At 45.6% G+C, this 24,156-nt stretch overlaps 1 protein-coding gene across 20 annotated transcripts in view; it reads right to left on the reverse strand.

The window, feature by feature from the left end:
- LOC137432331 (liprin-beta-1-like) overlaps positions 1-24,156 on the reverse strand; it is a 141,949-nt gene that overhangs the window by 94,721 nt on the left and 23,072 nt on the right. For 17 of the 20 annotated variants that reach the window (XM_078783089.1, XM_078783087.1, XM_078783083.1 and 14 more), the window contains one exon: positions 2,667-2,787. In XM_078783089.1, the coding sequence (XP_078639215.1) occupies positions 2,667-2,730 (64 nt within the window). In that variant the 5' untranslated portion in view covers positions 2,731-2,787. Of the gene's footprint in view, positions 1-2,666; positions 2,788-9,218; positions 9,341-23,822; positions 23,842-24,156 lie in introns of those variants that run through there. The other 3 variants (XM_078783086.1, XM_078783079.1, XM_078783091.1) reach the window with 3 other exon arrangements.

Raw genomic sequence — 24,156 nt, forward strand, 5'->3', positions numbered from 1 at the left:
AAGGGGAGGGGGTGGAGAACACACGGGGGTGTACAAGTTGGATGCAAGCTCAAACAGCAAGAGCAAGAAGGGGAAACTGGAGATGAAAGGGAAGTGAAACAAAAATGAAAAAGAGGTCGAGGGTGAGTGGAGAATATTCAATGACTGAAAAAGGAAGGGTGAACTTGGGGAGGGTTAATGAGGATAATAATGATCTGTGTGGATGAGGGATGATGGTGAGCAGCCTTATTGAAGTCCTGGAGGGAAGAATGAGATTGAAAAGTTAGACTGAGGAAGTTTGTTTCACAGATGAGAAAAGAGGAACAAATTAGTGGAGACATGGGCGTCGATAGATGAGGGACTTTATGCTCGATTATAACATAAATTGCGTTGCTCTGTACAATCCACATACGCCCAGATACAGGATGTTCCCCCAAATCATCAACAAACTAGAACGGTACTCAGTAGAGAGCATACCTCCGCCTGGTTGGCCAAATCACTCAACGGGGAAGAATCGCTTTAAAAATTATACTAGCTGGGTCCGGATCTTCACGAAAATTAAATCGATTCTTCCTTGTCACACACACAACCTGTCCAACAAGTTTCGTCCAAATCCATCCATAAATTTTTGACATATCCCGCTACGTATCGTTTTTCGCCCCGTCTCCCAATGGTGAAGAATCACTTAAGAAAAATTAAATAATTCTCATATCCGAATCCATAATTCAGATCTTCACCAAAATTGAATCGAATCGTCCTTGTCAGACACCCAACCGGTTCACCAAGTTTCTTCCAAATCCATCCACAACCTTTTGAGATATCCTGCTATGTATCGTTTTTGGCCCTATCACCCAATGTTGAAGAATCACTTTAAAATTTTAGTAGCCGGATCCGAATCCGGATCTTCACCAAAATATAATCATTTACTCCTTGTCACATATGCTACATCTCTGCCAAATTTTGTCCGAATCTGTCCACAACTTTTTGAGATATTTTGTTCACGAGCAAACAGACAAACGGACAGACAGGGGTGAAAACATAACCTCCATCCACCTTTGGTGGTGGAGGTAATTATGTATGAATCAATATTAACTTTCCCCAAATAAGTTATCTATTATCTCTGCATTGGGGGGCATTATTTAACAAAAGAGGCCGGTATCGGCTTGTGCACGTCATGCTGGATTTCATTGGGTGGAGTAAGCATGTACTGCACAATGCGCATGTGCTGAAAATGTATCACGTGTGCACGAGTACCAGATACGGATAAATTTGTGCATTTCTACTGCAGTGCTGTGTTGCTTCAAGTTCTCTTCCAAAGGAGCCTCTTTGCTCACCCATATCGGAATTTTCGGGAAAGAAAAGTTTATTTAGTCATTGTTCATCGGATATGAATGCGTAATTAGAGTGCCAAGGGTCCTCAAATGGCGGACCGCGGTCCACGAGCATCATCAGACCGCGAGCTCATCCGAATCTCCCGTGAAAAGGCCTCTGGTGTGTATCCATTCAGACCAACTTGAAAAATGATAAACCTGGAAGGGATTAATGCAGCAGGTGATTAATGTTATATATATTTGGAATGGAAATCCAACACAGGAGGAGGCCAATCGGCCCATCATTGCTGTGCTGTACCAACACCGTTCCTCATAGCTTACGCTAGCTCGGCCCGGAATCATTCTCATCGCTCTATGCTGAACCCTCTCTATCAATGGCAGATCTGTCTTTTCTGAGTTGTGGTGACCAAAACTGCACACAGTATTCTAGATGGGGGGCTGTCACTAAGGTTCATCAGGTGTAGATTAGCTTAGATTAGCAACTTGATTAATTAGCGGAAGATATCTGTAGTCATGGTGCCGGAAGTCCGTTGAATGTTTCCGCAAGTAGAAAGATTACTCGATCAGGCTTCTGTTCTCCCCAGTAAGTTCCTGAGAATGTGAATGGTCATTCAGTGCACTAAGGCATGTGAAGACGTGGCCATGTAGCACAACGACCCAGCGACGTCTCAACCATCTCATGATCTGTCATGTGCACCGACATCGACTGGCAGCATGTGACATCCAAGCCATTGCTCAGGAAATTTTGAATGGATCGGCAGACACACGTGGTCGTATTTTTGGCAAGTTTTAAGGTTAGTTTCTTGTGTTGCATTTTTTTTGTGTCACTCTCATTTTTGTCGTTTGCATTGCGAATGAGTTCAATGGTCATGAGAAAAAGTCAGTCAAACGTTTGATTTGTTTTGTTTGATTTATTTGGCATGTTTAATTATTATATTTAGGTTTTGAGCTTCTCAATCAAAAGATCAAATGTATCTTCTCAATGAGTGTGTGTTTGTTCTCTAGGTGTCTGATGAGTCAGCTGATGCTCACAGGTTTGTGTGGACTTGGGTAGTCATTGACCTGATTCCCAGTAATATGCCACCATAAACCAACCTTTCCCCTCAATATATCATCGTAAAGTCTGGAAACATGGAGAATAAACCACATTTTCAATTCCTTAAAGAAACGTCTGCATCCACAAACAGTCCTGTCTATCCAATCACCTTCATTACCCCCATGGTGCATTCAATGAACCACCCAACAGTGCATCCACAAACCACCCAAAGTTGCACCCATAATGCATGAAGTCATTTCCATAACCGTCGGTATGACATTTCAAGATGAATTTGTACACCCTTTCCACATGTCTGTCACCTGAAATTATGCCGTCGATGTGACGTAGAGCGGCCGCCAGCATGTTGCCAGGCTCGGACGCCATGCCACCGCCACATCGACCACACTGCTGGGCTCCTAGAAGACCTTCTTGTCAGTGGCACTGTGACAAAGTGGGTACAGTGTGATTGGTGCTCACGATGATAAGGACATTCTAAACATCACATCATTGAGCACACACACAATGGCAGCCTTTGTACTGTGTATGACAAAGTGATTATTGGTCACAACGGCCACAACAATGATGTTTGAGGTAATACGTTTAAATACAACATCTACATTGCAACTAACTCGCATCAGTGAAATACCATTGAAGGATCTAATGGAGGATCCAGTAATTGACCTATCCATACTCCAATTTAAAAATAACTTTGGTGAATGCCTGGAAATATCTGTTCTAAAAGGTCGTTAAACTTCCAACATTCATTTGTGCATGCTGTTGTTATTAAAAAGAGCAATAATATTTTAAAAAACTAGAAAGCATCTGAAAATGCAAAGCCCATACACATTCGTTTGTATTCAGACGTCTTCTTCTTCCGTGTGCTCAAAATAATGAAAATTAAAAAAAAAAATACAAAATCAAAATTGATGATTTTATGCAGCCTTGACCTTTGAACTTTCGATCTAAAAATAATTGTCTCCTAGCTTTTGATTGGGAACCAATTATGTGCCCCAATATGCAAATTCTTAACATTTCAGGTCAATCGGATAAAAATTGATCATTTTATGTGATACTGACCTTTGACCTTTTGACCAAATTATTCGTTTGTCTTCTCCATATTATCATAATAATGCTTTGTTGAAAATTTGATGACAAAACTCAAATGATGAATTTAATTTTCAGGTCAATAGTATGAAAATTGAAGATTTTATGTGATGCTGACCTTTGACCTTTTGACCAAATTATTAATTTGTCTTCTCCATGTTATCATAATAAAGCTTTGTTGAAGATTTGATGGCAAAACTCAAATGGTAACTTGAAATTAGATGAAAATTGATGATTTTATATGATGCTGACCTTTGACCTTTTGACCAAATTATTCTTTTTTTTTTTTTTCTTTTTTTTTTTGTATACTGAATCGAGGCTCGTGAAAGAGCTAACATTTACTTCACAAACAAATCAACCAGACAAACAAAATATATAAAAAGAGGGAGCAGAAAACAAGATGGGGAGAGAAGGGGAAGCACACAAACACAACATTTGAGAGCAGGGAGATGTGTGGAAGGGAGAGGGCTTGGGGAGAGGAGGCATGGGAAGGGGGGGGGGGGGGAGGGAGAAGTATAAAACACAAGGACACCAAGGACTTCCAGGACAGAAGTTCGTATTTCAAAAAAGTGGAATTGGGGTGAAATTAGCGGGGGTAGAAAAGATCAAGGTTTTGGATGGGGGAAGATAAGAGATGGTGGTGAACAGCTGTTTTAAAGACCTGGAGGGTGGAGTGGGATTGAAGAGAGTGAGGGAGTTTGTTCCAGAGGCGGGAGAAAAGAGGAATGAAGGAGTGAAGGTGAGCAGAGAGTCTTGATTTTGGCAGTTTGACCATAAGAGGGTTGCAGGCGGATCTTGTGCGACCTGTAGGAATATTTGCGGGACAGAGCCCAGAGAGAGCTGGGGGAGTAAGGCCAGAGAGGAGTCGGTAGAAGACGGAAAGACCACCAACCTGCCTGCGGTGAGTGAGTGAGAGGCCCTTGGAGTTAGCTTCATCGCGGGAGATTCCAATGATTCTGAATGCTTTGGTTTCAACAGCGTGAAGACGAGCTAGGTGTGAGGCAGGAGCACCAGACCAGAGGGGAGAGCAGTATTCCATTGAGCTGCGGATGAAAGCCTTGTATGTGGTGAGGAGCTCAGGTGTGCCAAGGAAGGACTTCGCACGACGGAGGATGCCCAGTCGGCGACTGGCTTTGGAGGCCAGATTTGAAATGTGGTTTTCCCAGGAAAGATCATGGCAGATAGTGAGACCCAAAAGCTTGAGTGACAGAACTTCTTGGAGAGGATTATTCAGAAAGTGGATGGGAGGGTTGTCCAGTCGGTCTTTTCGGAGAGACATCGTAAGAGTGTGAGATTTGTCAGGATTGAAAGACATGTTCCACTTGTTTGCCCAGTCTGTGATTTTGTCCAGGTCTGCAGAGAGTGAGGAGGCTGCAGACTGCCGATCTGAGGGATGAAGAATGGAGCGACAGAGAGTAGAGTCATCAGCAAAGAGATACAGAGGATTTTCAAGAGAGTCCGAGAGATCATTGATGAAGACCAGAAAAAGCACAGGGCCCAGAACACTGCCTTGTGGAACTCCAGCCTGAACAGGAAGAGGAGATGAGAGAAACCCATTCAGGGCCACACGTTGACTACGACTAGAGAGGAAGTCCGCCAGCCATGCGTGGAGATTTCCATGGATACCAAAAGAGGAGAGTTTGGTGAGCAGAGCGGGGTGCCAGACCGTATCGAAGGCACGTGATATGTCAAGGGAGACTGCTCTAATTTCCTGTTTGGCATTGAAGACCTCCATCCATTGTTGAGAAAGCAGAAGCAGCATGTCCAGAGTAGAGTGTCCAGGTCTGAAACCAAATTGATGATCAGAGATCAAGCCATTGGAGAAGAGGAAAGATTTCATATCTGAAGCAATGATGGATTCCATGACTTTGCTGATAATTGGGAGAAGGCTGATTGGTCTGTAGTTGCTGGGATCTGTTTTTGCACCTTTTTGTGCAAAGCGGTGATGTTGGCAGATTTCCAAGCAGATGGAAGATGACCTTGAGCAAAAGAGAGGGTGAAGAGAACAGAGAGAGGGAGTGAAAGAGCGGAAGAACAGGATTTTAGGACCCATGGGCTGATGCCGTCAGGTCCAGTTGCAGAATCCGAGTCGAGGGTTGACAGAAACTTTTCCACCTTGTCAGGAGGAAAGGACACCGAGTCCAGGAGCAGCTCGGTACGACTGGGTACGGTGGGTACAGAGAGGGATGGGTTTGGGACACAAGATTTAGAGGCAAACACAGAGTTGAGGCATTCAGCTTTTTCACGTGCGGAGTCAGCCGTGTGGCCATTTGAGGTGAGGGAGGGGATGGAGCGGGAACAAACACCAGAAACAGATTTGACCAGACGCCACCAGGATTTGGAAGAGGGAGACAGATAAGAGAGTTCGGTCCTGAGAACGGAGAGATATTGTTTCCTGGCTCTCCTGAGGGTGGACACACACTTGTTTCGGGCTTTGTGAAAGGAAATGAGATTTCCTTCCGTTGGATTTGCTTTCCAGGAGACGAAAGCAAGTTGTTTCTGGGCAATAGCCTCACCACAAGATTCCGTGTACCATGGACGGGAGGAAGGGTATGACAACAGAAGACGAGATGGGATAAATCTGTGCATGAGAGAGAGCAGTTTGCTTTGGAAGAATTCCCAGGAAGAATTTATGTCAGAGGCAGTAGAGATGGGAGACCAGTCCAGATGATTGATGGCTGCTTGAAGACCGTGCCAGTTGGCCTGAGTGAAATTCCAGACTCGTCGATGCTGAGGAGGCTCTCTGAGAATGGTCAGAGAGATGTCCACTTTAACAAGCACATGATCAGAAGAGCCGATTGGAGCAGAAGAAGAGCAGCAGACATTTTCAGGGAAGTTAGTCATAACCAAGTCCAGAAGAGAAGATGCTCCGTTGACTGAAATCCGGGTCGGGAAATTGACAGATTGTGTCAGTCCCAGTGAGTCACAGAAGTCCTTTGCTGAAGAGCCATGGCTGGTGAGAGAGGTACCCACACCCAGCCAACTGGCATGGTGACAGTTCAAATCACCACGTATGAGGAAGAGAGAGTTGGGATGGGTAGATATGGTCTTCTCCATATTATAATAACTAGTGAGATACCCGTGCTACGCACGGGTGGGAGGCCAGAAGCAAACAGACAATGCAGAACCGGCGAATGCTAAAGCATGAAACCAATAAATTCCACATTCCTGTAGCACCTTTAGCCGCACGTCAGACATGGACAGCAAGTTCGTGAAGGACTTCCATGAAAAACGTACCCGTTCGCAAACAAACGGGTACGTTCACGTATAGAAACATCGATCGTGGGTCCTTGGCGAATCTGCATCTGGCGATCCGCGAAGTGCACGTTTAGAAAGTAGAAACCGTCACGGCATTCCGTCATTCACTTGAACTCGATATCTCTTTTGTCATTCTAAACAGCAAAACTCCAATCACAAATTAAATAACTAATATAAAAAATAAACTTTTAACAACATTTGTGACATAAACAAATATTTAAATCCTGATGTGAAGTTCCGTACGGTTGGGTGAACACAATTACGAATTCAAAATCGTAATTGTATTCACTCAATTCCAATCATCAATCGATACTTTAACAAAACGATTAACACGATTAACGTTTAACGATTTAACATTACGATTTTAATGACGGTTGTATTGGGATATTATCAAACCCGCGCATTGCCGGCATCTGTCCACTTCCGGATTCGCTGCAGGTTCGTAATTCCCATCAAAATCTAAACAGTATTTGTAGAATTTCAACAAAAGCCACATCACTGTTCATGTCGGTAAATATTATTCCATCGTGTTTGGAAAAACTGGAAAACTTTGAAAAATTGGAAAAACAATATAGCCTATTTTACCCCCAGGGGTCCTAGGATTACCCACCCAAAATATCGTTGCGATCAGTTGAGCCGTTTATGCGATACCTTCAAACGGTAACTGTTCGACGGACATTTGGTGAATTATAGTAAGATAAAGCTTTGGAAAAAATTCGATGACGATAGCTCAAATGGTTAACAAAAAAAAGTATGCCCTGGACCTACCGACCGACACACACACACACACACACACACAGACACACACACTCACACACACACACACACACACACACACACACACACACACACACTTTACACATACACACACACATATACACATACAAAAACACACACACACACACACACATACTTTACACATACACACACACATATACACATACAAAAACACACACACACACGTGATTGCAAAACCCCGTCTACTGCTGCGGAGGGAACGCGCTAATATAGGGCCTACTATTTCAGGCGTATTGTGTTGAACACTCAACCGTCACAAAAATCAATTAAAGCCTTCCCTAATCATGGTCAGTTTAATCATATACTGGTGTATAGGAATTTGGGCTCAGGGTGATGCCATGGCCTTATATGAGCCTTAGGTATGCAAAAGAAAAAACTAGAACGTCACTTGGTAGAGCGCACACCTCCACAAGGTTGAACAGTTTATGTTTTGTATCCCACTGATAGGCCGGATCTGGAATCGGACCCGAACCAAAATCTAATCGGATTGTTCTTGTCAACTAAGCAACTCATGCACCAAGTTTTGTCATAACTTGTGCATAACTTTTTGAGATATCGTGCTATACTGTATATCGTTTTGGCCCCATCACTAAATGGTGAAGAATCACATAAAAATTAAAAATTCTCATCCGGATTCGGATCTTCACCAAAATCGAATTGATTCATCGTTGTCGGACACCCAACATGTCCACCAAGTTTCGTCCAAATCCGTCCATAACCTCCGCCCACCTTCAGTAACACCAAAGTCTCCTTGAAAAGTGATTTTGAGTTTTGGGTTCAGTCCGTTTGAACCGTCATCGAACTTGAAGCTTCGGGTATCTAAATCGCCCACAGTTATCTCCTACCTTCGGTTTTTCATCACCTCTTCCTTCATCTAATACTTGTGAAGTTTGACCTCGTTTGTAGTTAAACTTCTTCTTCGTTCGCATGCGGTACGAGGCTGCGGGGTAGCATCATTGACTGAGGGAGTGGCTCTGCTGCTGATGCAACGCCCTCTGCTGGTCAGGGCAGGAATTTCTAATTTGGCGACAGGTTGCGTACTCTTCACGAAAGACACATTATGGGATCTTTAAAGTCCACCGCCGAAAGTTGGCAGACGAGGCACCCGTCGAATGCTCCGAGGGCACACACATTGATGAATCGCCCTGCCTGAGGAACACCTGGATGATGCTGTGTCGGGATTAGAGCCTAGACTTAGCTTGGAGGTGAGTGTGCGTACCTCTAGGCCACCTGTCAACCCTTTTAGTTCAACTTGAAGTTCCCCATGCACTCATCAGTGGCCACAAGTGTGTAGTCAAGATAATGACAACGAAATGAAACCAAAAGAAGATCAAATGGAGCCATTTATGGAGCACTCGTAAAAAAGGATGTCTTCCGAGGCTAGAGTAGTATCAAACGCTTTGGGAAGTACTGAAGCAGTGTGCTATGGATCAAATATGGCTGTGTATTCTCCGGTGTGACTGTTCTGGCACTCATATAGGTCTCTCCTCTCGATTAAAGGACCATCAATTATTGCTGTCCTTCCCTTTGTAGTTACTAGTCACCTTCATGCCGGTCAGATCTCCTTTCTCACTGTGCCGTGAAAGTTGATATGGTGTACATGATCTCCTTTCTAACTCCCCCAACTCTCTCCTCCTGAACTTCAGTCTTAGTGGAAAGTAGCTACAGCCAAGTGGTACAAAGTGTAAACTCCACACACCATCTGCTGATACCTTTATCCCTGGAATGGTAGCTTCCAAGTCCACAAAGCACGCGTCTCCCATATCAGCTGTCTGTTTTCTTATTCTCAGCCATGAACTCTCACCGGTTTTGACATTACTGCCCCATGTGTTGCTGCAAACAGGCGAGACTTAAAACACGACCCCAGTGACTAACTGGCTTTGGACTTTGCTGCCGAGGGCACAGAAAGGGCGCAGTGCAAGTAAATACACACAATCAGTGATGATGAACATCACACGGGTTTGACACACAATGAACAGCAAGCAATGGCTCATCATATCCTGATGAATTGATTCAACAATATCATTGTGTGGAGAGAGAGAGAGAGAGAGAGAGAGAGAGAGAGAGAGAGAGAGAGAGAGAGAGAGAGAGAGAGAGAGAGAGAGAGAGAGAGAGAGAGAGAGAGAGAGAAAGAGAGAAAGAGAGAGAGAAAGAGAAAATGAACGAACGAACAGAGAGAGAGCAGAGAGAGAGAGAGAGAGATAGGGACAGAGAGATAGGGACAGAGAGATAGGGACAGAGAGAGAGGGACAGAGAGAGAGAGATAGAGAGAGAAAGAGAGAGAGAAAGAGAGGACAGAGAGAGAGAAAGAGAGAGGACAGAGAGAGGGAGAGAGCAGAGAGAGGGAGAGCAGACAGAGAGATGGGGACAGGGAGATGGGGACAGAGAGAGAGGGACAGAGAGAGAGGGACAAAGAGAGAGAGAGAGAGGGACAGATAGAGAGAGCAGAGAGAGACAGACAGAGAGAGCAGACAGAGAGAGCAGAGACAGAGCAGAGAGCTGAGAGAGAGAGCAGAGAGAGACAGAGAGAGAGAGACAGACAGAGAGAGCGCAGAGAGACAGGCAGAGAGAGAACAGACTGAGACAGACAGAGAGAGCTGAGAGAGAGAGAGACAGACATTGAGAGCTGAAAGAGAGAGCTGAGAGAGAGAGCAGAGAGAGACAGACAGAGAGAGCTGAAAGAGAGAGCTGAGAGAGAGAGAGAGAGAGAGAGAGAGAGGCAGAGAGAGAGAGCAGAGAGAGGGAGAGCAGAGAGAGAGCTGAGAGAGAGAGAGCAGAGAGAGTGAGAGCAGAGAGAAAGCAGAGAGAGAGAGAGAGAGGCTTTCGAAGGTTCAGTTTTGGGAACGTTTCTGTCTCCAGCCGTCGTCGTCAGGACAAATAAGCTTTTGAAATGCCAGAGAGGGTGGGATAGAGATAGAGAGATAGAGAGAGAGAGAGGGTGGGAGAGAGAGAGGGAGAGAGAGAGAGTGGGAGAGAGATAGAGAGAGAGAGAGAGAGGGTGGGAGAGAGAGAGAGTGGGAGAGAGAGAGAGAGAGACTGACTGTTTCTTCCTTTTATTACAAAAGTGAAAAAGATCAGTTATGTACAGTCACAAAGAAAAGAAAAAACACAATAACGAAAATGGTGTCAAGGAGAAATTATTATCAAATCATCATCATCAAGTTTGCATATGACATCATTAAAAACCCACTTTTCTTTAAACAATGTTAAATTCTTGTTCATTTTAAAAAACCGGAACTCTAGCTTTAACCTTGCAGTTACAAGAGCCTTAAGGGTGAGCAGTACATCATGTGAAGAACCAGAAACGTTTCCCATTTTTTTCTTCCTGGACTTGTAAATTGCAAACTTGGCCTGACCAATTAAAAAGTTCATTAAAACCACATTCCTAAGGGAAGACGGTCCTAAAACACCATAAATAAAAACATTGTAATTGAAGAGGGAACCGAGTTTCACAAAGCTTTCCTGGAGAAAGGTAAAAAGAGGTTGCAATCATTCACATTCAAGGTATATATGCGGTAAAGTTTCAACGGATGCACAGAAAGGGCACAGATTAGAATTAGCAGTAGAAAACCGGTTCAGTAAAACATTATAAGGTAAAATCCAGTGTACAAGCTTCCATTGAATATCTCCAACATACTTTGGAGTCGGCAAGAGATAAAAACTTCGCCAATTGGGACAGTTGGGGGATATTGGGGGTAAAAAAAACCCCGCCATCGAAGCCTCGGGTGCTCAGAAAATGTTTTTGCGTATTAAATTTTAACGTACGCGTTGTACAAAGTTTTCTTTGGAAAGGAAGGAAGGCTTTGTTTCAGTTTCAGTTTCAGTTTCAGAAGGAATGCAGTTTCATCAGGGCTGATCAGGCCAGGGGACAGATTAAGTGGTGGGCTGAAGACAAGGAGTTTAGGGAAGTCACCTGTTGTTTCCTTGGGGGAAGGTCCAAGTTCCTCGCAGGTACTACGATACGTTGTGGATATCCCTTGAAGGAACCGAGAGATGATCCTGACAGATTTTATTCCAGTTTTTTGTGCCACAGCAGCAGCACTCAATCAGCAGCTCCCAGACTCTGTCATGAGGTCTTTTACTCACAGCAGCTTGGCATCAACAAAACGTTGAACAAGTCCCCTATTATTTAAACTGTTTTCCAGGAAGGGGTTGTAGCATAGGGGTTCATTCAACAACATTTCCATGTTGTATGTTGCCATTTCACGGGAAAAGGACAGGGCTTTCCAGGCGTTCATCACCCCTTGGTAAAAGGTGGGCAGCAAGGATAAATCGATTTGATGAGAGTTCATCAAGAAAAGTTTTCGGCAATAGCCCAGCTTGCATGTAAGCTGCAATAGTGCAATATGCAGTTAGCCAGAGGCCTCCAGAGTAGGGCTTCATCTCCATATATAAGTTGACGAACGATATGAAGCCGGAAGACCATAATCCAGTTGCGGATGTCAATGAGACCTTGGCCACCTTCAGTAAGTGGTAAGTATGCCACGGCGGGTTGGAGCCAGTGTTTCCCACTCCAGAAAAAATCGACAATGCTCTTTTGGAGTGTGATAAGAAGGCTCCCGGGCGGTTGTAGGCATATTATCTTATGCCATAGCATAGAGGCGACAAGATTGTTAATGACAAGAGTTCTTCCGTGGTAAGAAAGTTGAGAAAGAAGTCCTTTCCAACGGGCTAGTTTTGCCATTACCTTGTCCGGTAATCCGACCCAGTTCTGCTGCTCAAAGGTGTCGTCTCCTAGGAAAATACCGAGGTATTTGATGCCATTTTTCTGCCAGTTCACTCCTCCTGGCAGGACAATTGGCGGGCAATCTCCAGGTCCTATCCAAAGGGCTTCACTCTTCTTCCAGTTCACCTGGCCTGAACAAGCCTGACAATATGTCTTTAATGCCTGAGCCACCACAGTGACATCAGCACTATTTTTTATATAAATACAAACATCATCTGCATAAGCAGAGACTTTTAGCGGTGTGGTAAGAATTGATCCAGTGAAGCCAGAAATGTGCGTACATAATTGAAGCAGAAGAGGTTCGATGGCAAGAGAGTATAAAAGTCCAGATAGCCGGCAACCTTACCGTACTCCCCGTTGCACATCAATGGGGCTACACAATACTTGATTAATTTTAAGAATGCTGGATATATTACAATACAAAAGCCTAACATACGAGATGAAAATAGGCCCAAAACCGAAATTCTCCAAAACTCTAAAAAGGTACATGTGGTTGAGAAAGAAGTACATGTACATGTGGTCAATACAATCAAAGGCTTTTCCTTGGTCAATGAAAAACAGACCAACATTCTTGTTAAAATTGTTACAAAACCGAATGGTATCACGGATAAGAAAGACATTATTAAAAATAGTACATCCAGTGATACAAAAGGATTGATATTCTCCCATTAGTACATTCATAAAAGGTTTCATTCGATTAGACAAGGCTTTGGCTAAAATTTTGTAATCCGTACATAAAACAGAAATAGGATGCCAGTTCTCTATAAGTTGAGTGTCCGCTTTCTTAGGAATTAAAGTGGTGACTGCTCTCCGGCAACTCCACGGCAGTTGTCCATCCTCTAAACATTCATTCAATACCTGCAGTAGGTGAGGTCCAATAGCGTCCCAAAAAACCTGGAAAAATTCGCTGGTCAGCCCATCCAGTCCAGGGGCTTTATCGGGTTCCAAGGCCTTCAAGGCAGCGGTGAGCTCAGGTAAACTAAGAGGATCCTCCAACTGCTGCTTCTGATCCTCCACCAATGTTGGAAGGTTAGAAATAAGTTCAGATATTGCCTCCTGGTTAATGTCACGCCGCATATACCGTTGCTTAAAATGTTTCCAGGCACATTCCCTGATTCTGCCATCTTCATAAAGGAGTTCCCCATCATGCAGCAAGCGTGTAATCATTGACGAAGAGCCCCCCCTTTTAAGGCTGAAGAAGAATTTGGTTGGAGCATGAAGGTTGTGTATGTACCTCATCTTCAGGCGCAAGAAAGCATCTTGCGCTCGCCTTTCAGATATGGAATTCAGCAAGGCCGTTTTTCCATGAATTTGCTGCCTCATTTCCTGGTGGCTTACACTTGCAGTTCCCTGGAGCTGTTCCTGTAATTCCAGGATTTCATCTTCAAGTAAGGTTGTGGGTTTTTTTCCCTCTTGAACACCATACGCACGATATTGTTGGCAGAACAGTCTGATGTGCGTTTTGGCATTATCCCACCATTGTCTGAGGTTTGAGAAATTCCCTTGGGAGGCAACTAGGATATTCCAAATTTCTGGAAAAAGGTCCTTAAAGGTACTCTCATCAAGTACATTATTGTTAAATTTCCAAAAAACACTTGTGTTTCGAGCAGGGGGCAGAAATTGAGAAATGTTGCGCTGTGGTCCGAGAATCCAGATGGGCAAATTTGGGATGACAGAACAAGGCGTTCAAGTGGAGGATTAACATAAAACTTGTCCAAGCGAGCAAGTACAATATTATTCTGAATGCATCGACACCATGTGTATTGTCTGATTGATGGGTGCTGTACCCGCCATATATCTATGAAATTCATTTGTTTTAAAAATTTGGTGAGGTGTTAATGACTCAGACCTTAGACCTCAGACTCAGACTCAAAAAACTCAGACCTAACCCTAACCCTAACATCCTGGCAGCAGGATGGAGCTCTGCACTGTTCCTGTCTAGTTGGGGTTGGAGGGTGCAATTAAAATCTCCACCAATACAAACATGATTGTCTTGGTCTTTTAGGGCATTTTGGCTGTCGAGGGAAGTTAGGTGTGTCCCAAGGTCATTTTTTAAATCTCGCCGAGCTACAGGCGTACTTGGGGCATAGATATTAAAATGGTATAAAATTTTCCACAGTGGTGGAATTCTAGGGATGCTAGGGATCCCTTGTGTATTTCGCCGAATTTAAGCGATGAAGGCGAAAAGGAAGGGCTAAGAATTATTGCTATACCGCCTTTACGGGAGTCACTGTTACTAAAAAAGGAAAGGCCAGGGAAGAGCCTACACCACTCTGCGACACAGCAGTCGTTGGCATGGGTCTCTTGTAAAAGGGCAATGCCAACTTTCTTCTATAATGAAAATTTTCTTACTTGAACTTTACGGACAGAGCTACATCCTCCGTTAATATTCAGGCTACAAATGGAAAAACTCATTACAACCACAAGGAGGAGTGACAACCATTCAATTTTTTGATAGCAGTTCATTCTTAGCTTTTTGAATACACTTCTTTAACCGGTGACGTTGGGAGGAATTGAAATTAAAAACATGGGGCCGTTTGACCATCAATCTAGCGGAATGTATAAAATCAGGTAGCTCTGGAAAAAAGGTTCCTATAACAACATTCCTTTTTCGGAATGTGCCCTTAAGAAACCTTTTTATCTCAGAGGGAGGGATTGGAGGGGTTCCTTCTTCTTTAAAGCCGCCACATTCACTAACAGAGTCATCTATATCAGATGGCTCACATGATGTGTCATACTGGTTTTCATCATTTACCTCCTCACCATCATCACATCCCTCCACGTTATCGGGTGGGGCATAGTCCATAGAGGGAGGGGATGGGGAGGCAGAGGAATGAGCCATCTTCAGGGGAGGGGGTGGGGTGGAGGGGGGAGTACTAATTTTTGCTGTTCAACCATATCAGTTTCTAGGTCAGTAGACAAGGGCGAGAATTCATCCACATCTATGTCCTCCAATACAGAGAAACGATTTTCTGTGACGAGGGACAAATCTGGGGCAGGGGGGAGGGGCTGTCGGTTTTCAGTTGCGGTTTTTTTTAAAGAGATGACCGTTTTCATCTGTTGTTTGCAAATGTCTTTTTTCTTTTGGGCAGACTAATTGAAACTCGTCCTGGTTAGTGGGGAGAGATTGCAGGGGATTGGGGGGAGGGGGAGGGAGGACGTAATAATCGGGGGAGGATTTCCATCGGCTACCACGGAGAGAGAGATAGGATCAGTTGTAGCAGGAAACAAGTTGTGATTTAACGATGTCGCCTGGGGAGTGAGGTCTATTATTGACAAGAGATGGCTGCAATTAGTTCCTGCAGTAGAGGGGGGGGCCCGTTTCAAGGGGAGGGGAGGGGGGTATGGCGGGGATGCTTGGATCGGTGGTAGGAAGACTTGGATCAGTGATAGGAATGTTTGGGTCGGTGGTGGGAAGGCTTGGGTCGGTGGTGGGACGGCTTGGGTCGGTGGTGGGAAGGCTTGGGTCGGTGGTGGGAGGGCTTGGGTCGGTGGTGGGAGGGCTTGGGTCGGTGGTGGGAGGGCTTGGGTCGGTGGTGGGAAGGCTTGGGTCGGTGCCGGTGGTGGGAAGGCTTGGTTCGGTGGTGGGAAGGCTTGGGTCGGTGGTGTGAAGCCTTGGTTCGGTGGTGGAAGGGTTTGGGTCGGTGGTGGAAGGGTTTGGGTCGGTGGTGGGAGGGTTTGGATCGGTGGTGGGAAGGTGGAGGTCTTGCTTATTCCCGGTTCGGAGGGGTGGTTGTACTTGTGGAGAATTCTCTTTTCGGGGACAGTCATGCTTAACATGCCCAAATTGTCCGCAACCAAATCATTTTAAAACGTTGGTGGACACGTAAACTGTATATTCATTCTGTTGATGCTTTAATTTTACTATAAGGTATAAATCCTTCTGGGAATCTTTTAAAATCATAAACACTTGCCGCCGGAATGAGACCACGTGTCTTAAATCGTTGTTCCGTGACCCGAAGGGAATCATGGAGATACGAGACACAATGGTACCATATCGGGATAACTCTTTAATTAAAACATCGTCGGATACAAATGGGGGGCAATTGGATATCACGACTTTTATTGCTGGGCTATCAAGTGGTGAAACCATAACAAATAAACCTGGATCGATTGTCCAACCCTGTTCGACAATTTGTGGGACACAATCCGCGTCGGACAGAAAAATAACGATCGGCTTGTTCATCCGCGAAGCGGCAACAACCTTGTCGATCCCGACAACACGACGGGTCGCGAGGACAACGTCCTCGACACTAACCTCACGTTCCGGAGGTACACAAAAGAACCCGTTCTTATGGGTCAGGCTCTGAAAAGCCGTAAATCGAGACAGTGCAGCTGCCATGCTGGGTCAGCTGCACTTACAACCTCTCCCCGACTCGGGGAGAGTGAACATATAATATAATCTTCCCTACCCGAACTCCAGGGATGGGAAGTAAACAAACCACCCCAATTTCCCTAACTTCAGGAAAAAAAGGGGGGGGGGGCAACAAAACAAACTGAAGGAAAGATAAACGAAAGGAAAAAAAGGAAATAGAGGTTTAAGATGAAAGAGCAAACACCGATAGGACGACGCCCAAAAACGACGAACCCTTACAGCAATCACCCTATGCTCTCCGACTCTCTCTCCCGTCTCAACGTATATGGGAATCACGGGGAAAAAAACCACAAACAGACACAGGGACACAGAGGGGTGAACGGGGGGTGTGGAAGGGAGCAACAACACAGAGCACTCACAGGCCTCCACAAGCAGACGCCATGACAGTACAACCAGCATACAAACGGCCAGCAGGTGGTGAGAGAGAGAAAGAGAAAGAGAAAGAGAAAGAGAGAGAGAGGCTTTCGAAGGTTCAGTTTTGGGAACGTTTCTGTCTCCAGCCGTCGTCAGGACAAATAAGCTTTTGAAGTGCCAGAGAGGGTGGGATAGATAGAGAGAGAGAGAGAGAGAGAGAGAGAGAGAGAGAGGGTGGGAGAGAGAGGGAGAGAGGGTGGGAGAAAGAGAGAGAGGGTGGGAGAAAGAGAGAGAGAGGGTGGGAGGGAGAGAGAGAGAGAGAGAGGGGGGTGGGAGAGAGAGAGAGAGAGAGAGAGAGGGTGGGAGATAGAGAGAGGGTGGGGGAGAGAGAGAGAGGGTGGGAGAGAGGGAGAGAGAGGGTGGGAGAGAAAGAGAGGGTGGGAGAGAAAGAGAGGGTGGGAGAGAAAGAGAGGGTGGGAGAGAAAGAGAGGGTGGGAGAGAAAGAGAGGGTGGGAGAGAAAGAGAGGGTGGGAGAGAAAGAGAGGGTGGGAGAGAAAGAGAGGGTGGGAGAGAAAGAGAGGGTGGGAGAGAAAGAGAGGGTGGGAGAGAGAGAGGGTGGGAGAGAGAGAGGGTGGGAGAGAGAGAGGGTGGGAGAGAGAGAGGGTGGGAGAGAGAGAGAGAGATGGGTGGGAGAGAGAGAGGGAGAGGGTGGGAGAGAGAGAGAGGGTTGGAGAGAGAGAGAGAGAGGGGGTTGGAGAGAGAGAGAGAGGGTGGGAGAGAGAGAGAGAGAGAGACTTTGACTTTTTAGTCCTTTTATTACAAAAATATAAAAGTAACAATATACACGTTTTGCAATAAAATCAATAATGCCAACAAAAATAAAAAAGAGAAAGAAGAAGCACCCAATGATCATCAAATAAAAACAATCAGTATTTCACAACAGTATTCTAAATTCATTTTCTTTAACCTCGCAAAACCCACCAACACACCAAGTATCAACAAAGTTATGAAAATTTCCGGACTCGTTGGACAGGGTAAATTCCAGTTTCAATCTTGCTGAGATTAATGCATTCAAACACAACATGATATTGCAGTGCTCTATCGGTTTGCCAGATAGTTTGTCTTTTCTTGTTAAATAAACAGCAAGCTTCGCAGTTGCTATTAGGAAACTAAACAGTTTAGATGCAGGATTCTGTTTAGGGGCAAAACCAAAGACGAAACTTCTCAAAGAAAAAGTAACATGCATTTCATGTGCAATGTAATTCAACCAATGAAACAAAGGAAATAATCGGATACAGTCTATGAATGCGTGAAACAAGTCCTCATTGACTGTACAGAAGGGACAACAAACAGATACAGGAGAAAAATGTCTAATAAACGTGTTAGAGGGAACAATCCAGTGGGCCAAACGCCACTGGAGATCACCTGTTCTTTTGGATGTGGGCTCACTGTACATGGCTTCCCAGATAGGTTCGGAGGGGGGTCCTCCGGGTAACAATCCTTTCCATCGGGTAACTCCATTTAACGAAGGGTTCCCATTTAACAGCTTGAGGCACATCTTGTAGATGCCCTTGCTGTCCATTGTCTGGAAAAGCTTTGACCCATCGCTAACAGGGGGCAAATCGTTTTGAATGGGTTCAACAATTAATTTAGGCACTGTCGGCTCATTTAGATCTTCTTCTGTACCTCGAGTCCAAGTTAGGCCAAGTTGCCGTCCCAACTGAATCATTTTCCTCAAAATTTTTGCAATCATCCTATGGGACCAAATCCCTGTCAGGTCGGCGATTTCACTTACGGATTTCCAACCATACCCTGAGTCATGTCGGAGATGCCGCACCTTCACAATACCAGCTGCTATAAAGTGTTGGCAAAAATCTCGACTCTTTGGAATGTCGGGAAAGAGAGGGTTATAGAACAAAGGCTCGTGTGCCAGCATTTTCGTTACATATGTGTCCGCCTGACGACTCACAGAAAGGCTCTGCCAGGCATTTAAGAGGCTTTGGTAAAAAGCAGGGAGAACCGATATGTCGACATGCTGGAGGTTCATTTGAAAGAGTTCAAACCCGTACCCGAGCCTACCCGCTCGCTGCAGTACAAGGCGTGCAGGGAGCCGGCCTGGCAGATGTTCCATGTAGAGGAGACGTTGAATGGACCGCAGCCGGAAGGCCATTAGGCGGGCTTTGATGTCGACGAGGTTGTGGCCACCCTCAGCCGAGGGGCGACATATCACATCGGGTCGTAGCCAGTGGTAGCCTCCCCAGAAGAAGTCCACCAGTTTGCCCTGGAGTGCTTTGAGTAGGGCCTCCGGCGGTTGCAGGCAGATGAACCTATGCCACAACATTGTGGCAACTAAGTTGTTGATCACTAGCACACGGCCCTTGAAGGACAAATGAGGTAAAACCCTTTTCCATCGGTTCAATCTTTCTCCCACTTGCTCAATTACCCCGTCCCAATTTCTTTGAGCATACTGTGGGGAACCAAGGAATATGCCCAAGTACTTAATTCCCTCACTTCCCCACAGCAACCCTGCGGGGAGGGATGGGGGCGGCTGTGGTACAGGCTGAAGAAGGTTGCGATAAAGGGAGGGTATCCATAACGTCTTGCTCTTGTTCCAATTGATTTTTAAAGAGGAGGCAGCGTGAAACTTTGACAGGCACTCAACAACGATATCGATATCATCCTTATCTTTTACAAAGATGCAGACGTCATCCGCATAAGCACATAGGGTTAGCGGTGCACTCATGGGAGTGAGTGCTATTCCAGAAATCTTCTTTCTCAGTAGATTGAGAAGAGGCTCTAAAGAAAGAGCAAACAATAAACCAGAGACTGGGCACCCTTGCCGGACCCCTCTCCGAACCTTGATGGGGGGAGCCAGCACATTATTAATCTTAATTAAACTAAATACATCCGTGTATAGCAAGGAAATGTAGGAACGAAAGTTTGCTCCGAGGCCGCATGCCTGTAACACATGATGCATAAACTTATGGTCGATACTGTCAAATGCCTTTTCAAGATCAAGCGACATCATTCCAAAGTCTTCTTTAACACGGTTACCATCAATGAGATCTCTGATTAAAGAAATATTATCATGGATGGATCTTCCAGGAACACAGTAACTCTGTTCTGGCAGTACTAGATCACCAATAACCTTTTTTAGTCGATTAGCTAGTACTTTTGAAAAAAGCTTGTAGTCCGTGCACAGCAGGGAGATCGGTCGCCAGTTCACCAAAAGTCGGGGATCTTCAGTTTTCGGGAGCAAGCACACTACGGCTCTTCTTAGACTCAGCGGCATTATACCAGTCTGTATAGAAGTGTCCAAAACATTCAGCAACTCAGGGCCTAAAAGGTCCCAAAATGTCAGAAAGAATTCGGGAGGTAGACCGTCAATACCCGGAGCTTTCCCTGAATCCATGGCAGCAAGAGCACAGGTTAGCTCAAGGAGGGTGATTGGTAGGTCAAGCTCCAACCGTTGAGCCTCAGTTAGGGAGGGGAGGTGAGAGGTTAAATCCATCATTGTATCATTACAAACAGTCTGCTCCTCAAAAAGTTTTGTAAAGAATTCAATAATGTTTATTCTAACATCATCTTCGTTGACAACAACGTTGCCTCTTGAGTCCAAAACAGAAGAGATTAGCCGTGATGGCTTGCTTAAGGATTCTAAATGAAAGAAAGACTTGTTTGGGGTGTCTGATAACTTTACATTCTGTATTCTAAGTCTAATTAATGTTCCGGCTGCTTTCTCTTGAACTAACTCCCTTAAAAGAGCTTTCTTTACAAGCAATAACCGGTAATTGGCGTCATTGTTTTCATGAGCCAATTTATTCTCCAAATGTAGAATATCCAATTCCAACCGGGCCATTGTAATGTGCTTGTCGTTTGTGCTGTGTGATTGGAAACATTGACAAAAAACCCGAATTTGAGATTTCATGTTATCCCACCATATGCTGGATGAAGAAAAGGAAGATTTCTTTGCTACTAGACTTGCCCAGAAAACACGAAAGGCTTCCTTAAACATACCATCTTCTAGAAGTCTAACATTAAACTTCCAATAAGCGCTCCTACTTGCGGGTTGAGGAAAGGAAAGGTTTAGGGTTACCATATGATGGTCTGAAAACACGGAAGGAAAAATATTTGAAGAAACCGCAGTATTTTTAAAGGGTACGTTGATGTACCATCTGTCAAGCCTTGCCAAGGATACTCGACTATTGGCGCATCGACACCAGGTGTACTGGGATGTGCTTGGGTGGTGCAACCGCCAAACATCAACGAGGCCCATTGTGCTAAAAAAATTGGATAAGTGTACATGGGACTCAGGATGGGGTTCGGCAGAATTTCTGTCAACCGATGGGTCGAAGGTGCAATTGAAATCACCTCCGACACACACACAATGATCAAAATCAACTGATCTTAAGTGATTTATCATTGCGGTGAAGAAGGACTTACGCTCTACGCTATCACTTGGCGCATACACATTAAAAATAGTGTAATGGAAGTTATGGCTTACTAGTTTGAGAGAGCTAAGCCGACCATTTATTACCTCCTGAAAATGGCATGACTCACACACGAGGCCTGGCTTCAGCAAGAAGCCGATTCCAGCAGATGAAGCTGATAAATTGCTGAAATAGCATTGGCTCTTAAAAAGTTGATGCCAGTTATGTTCCACATTTGGTGTGATGTGAGTTTCTTGAAGTAAGATCACATCCACCTTTTTCCGTTGAAATATGTTTTTTACTTGGACCTGGCGGAGGTGTCTAGCACCACCACCGTTAATATTTAAGGTTGCGAGTTTTATAGTTTTCATCCTGTATTGATGAAATCAGCCTGTGGCTGGGAACACTCTACACCTGCACGTGTGATGAATTTTCTTAACCTGTGGTATTGTGACTTATTCAGGTCGAATTGTTCAGGCGTTTTAATTATGGATTTTGCAGTGTGGATGAATGCAGCCAAATCGTCAAAATGGTCTTTAATGACTATGTTACGCTGTCTGTACGTTTCGGCTAGAAACGACACGATGTGTTGGGGGGGTATCTGTGACTGAGATGCTGATGACTGTGACAGCTCAGTCACTTCCACCTCGTCCTCAGACTCTGACAGGTCTGATAATGTCCCACCTGGATCTTGGGCCTTACTTGCAGCTCTCACGAGCTCCTCTGGAGGCATCTCCTGAGATTTCGTTGGGTACTCTGGTGCACACTCACGAGCAGACTGGTGCTTACTTTCTTTATGTGTGCTTTGGCAAATGGCTGCAGATCTCTGCGTAGCCGGGGTTACGATTTCTGTTTGTGAGACAGAGCAATTTGTTTGGTCACCAGTCCGCTCAGCTACTGGAGGGGGGACCGGTGGGGCTTCGCGTTCAGGCTCAAAAATGGCCGCATTGTTCGGATCAATGTCGGCTTTATTCTCAGAGCTTGGGAAATCAGTAACATCTTCTTTACCACTTTGGCGTTCGATATTTTCGTTTGCTGTAAACGTTTTGCCCTCTTTTGCAGAGACAGTGTCTCTGCCCAAGACAGCCTTCTTTATCGCACCATCGGGGCTATTTGTTAGTGGTGCTTTCCGTTTTTTGGTCAGTATGACAAGTTCTTCATTCATGGGTTCGTCAGCAGTACTAGCATCACCAAGTGCCATCTCACTGGGTTTGGGTAGCACCGGGGCGTCGGGAAGCACGGTCGGGGCGTCGGGAAGCACAGTCGTGGCGTCGGGAAGCACAGTCGGGGCTTCGGGAAGCACGGTTGGGGCTTCGGGTAGCACGGTTGGGGCTTCAGGTAGCACGGTTGGGGCTTCGGGAAGCGTAGTCGGGACCTCGGGAAGCACAGTTGGGACATCAGGAAGCACAGTCGGGGCGTCGGGAAGCACGGTCGGGGCTTCAGGTAGCACGGTTTGAGCGCCAGGAAGCACGGTTTGAGCGTCGGGGAGCACGGTTTGAGCGTCGGGGAGCACGGTCGAGGCGTGAGGAAGCACGGTCGAGGCGTGGGGAAGCACGGTCGAGGTGTGAGGAAGCACGGTCGAGGCGTGAGGAAGCACGGTCGAGGCATGAGGAAGCACGGTCGGGGCGTTTTCTTTTTTACAGCCCACATTGGTGTGTCCCAATTTGCCGCACTTCGTACAAGATGCTTTGGGACAAAACCTTTTAACGTGTCCGAAGGCTCCACAAAGGAAGCACGTTAAGGTGCCTGACGAAGCGTACATTTGATATTGACGATCATTTACCGAAATTTTAAACGAGATGTTTAGTCCTGTATCGTCGCCGCGATCAGGAAGCACCATGAATACTTGTCTCCGGAAACTCATAACATGTTTCATTCGTTCATCCCGACATCCCAGGGGAATCATCGAGATTCGGGAAACAACAGTTCCATACCGGGTCAGAACAGCCATTAATTTATCATCTGTGATAAACGGAGCGACATTTGAAATAATAACTTTTATCGCCGGTGTGTCCATCGGGGAAACCATGACGAACTGCCCACCTTTCAATGACAGACCGGTACTAACAACATCATGCACGAACTTCTCGTCCGACACGAAAACAACAAACTTTTGGTTCATCCGCGACGCGGCGCGGACATTTTCATCGCCGATAACATTCCCTACAGCTAGGATAATGTCCTCGGTAGGAACACCTTCGGGAGGGACACACACGAAAGCATGCTTCCTTGTTAGGGCTTCAAACCCTTCCTGCCGTGCACGAACACTCGCCATAACGGCGATGTCTCACCTTTCCACCTTGACCAGGCGGAAAGGACACAAAATAAATAAAGTCGAAATGAAATAATGAATAATAAAGTTCACACGACGCGAGTAAGGTAAACAGCACCGACGGAGCAGGTAGACTGAACCGAACGGGTCTGCTCTCACCTTTGGGCTCTTCTCTCACTCTCTCTGTCTCAAGGGAGGGAAAGGGGCACAGGTGGTAAAGAGGGACACGACAAAGGCGCGATGGGAAAGGAAGGAATGGGGGGGGGGGGGGGACAACACAACACAAGCACGGAGCTACAGCACACGAACACCAGTGCACGCCATCTTGCCACGCCCAACACACGAAAGGCCAGCAGGGGGCGCGCGAGAGAGAGAAAGAGGGAAAGAGAGAGAAAGAGAGAGAAAGAGGGAGAAAGAGGGAGAGAGAGAGAGAGAAAGAGGGAGAAAGAGAGCTAAAGAGGGAGAGAGAGAGAGAGAGAGAGCAAGAGGGAGA

Source organism: Myxine glutinosa, chromosome 8 (assembly GCF_964187855.1).
Source record: "Myxine glutinosa chromosome 8, kmMyxGlut1.1, whole genome shotgun sequence".
In the NCBI taxonomy this organism is placed as follows: domain Eukaryota; kingdom Metazoa; phylum Chordata; class Myxini; order Myxiniformes; family Myxinidae; genus Myxine; species Myxine glutinosa.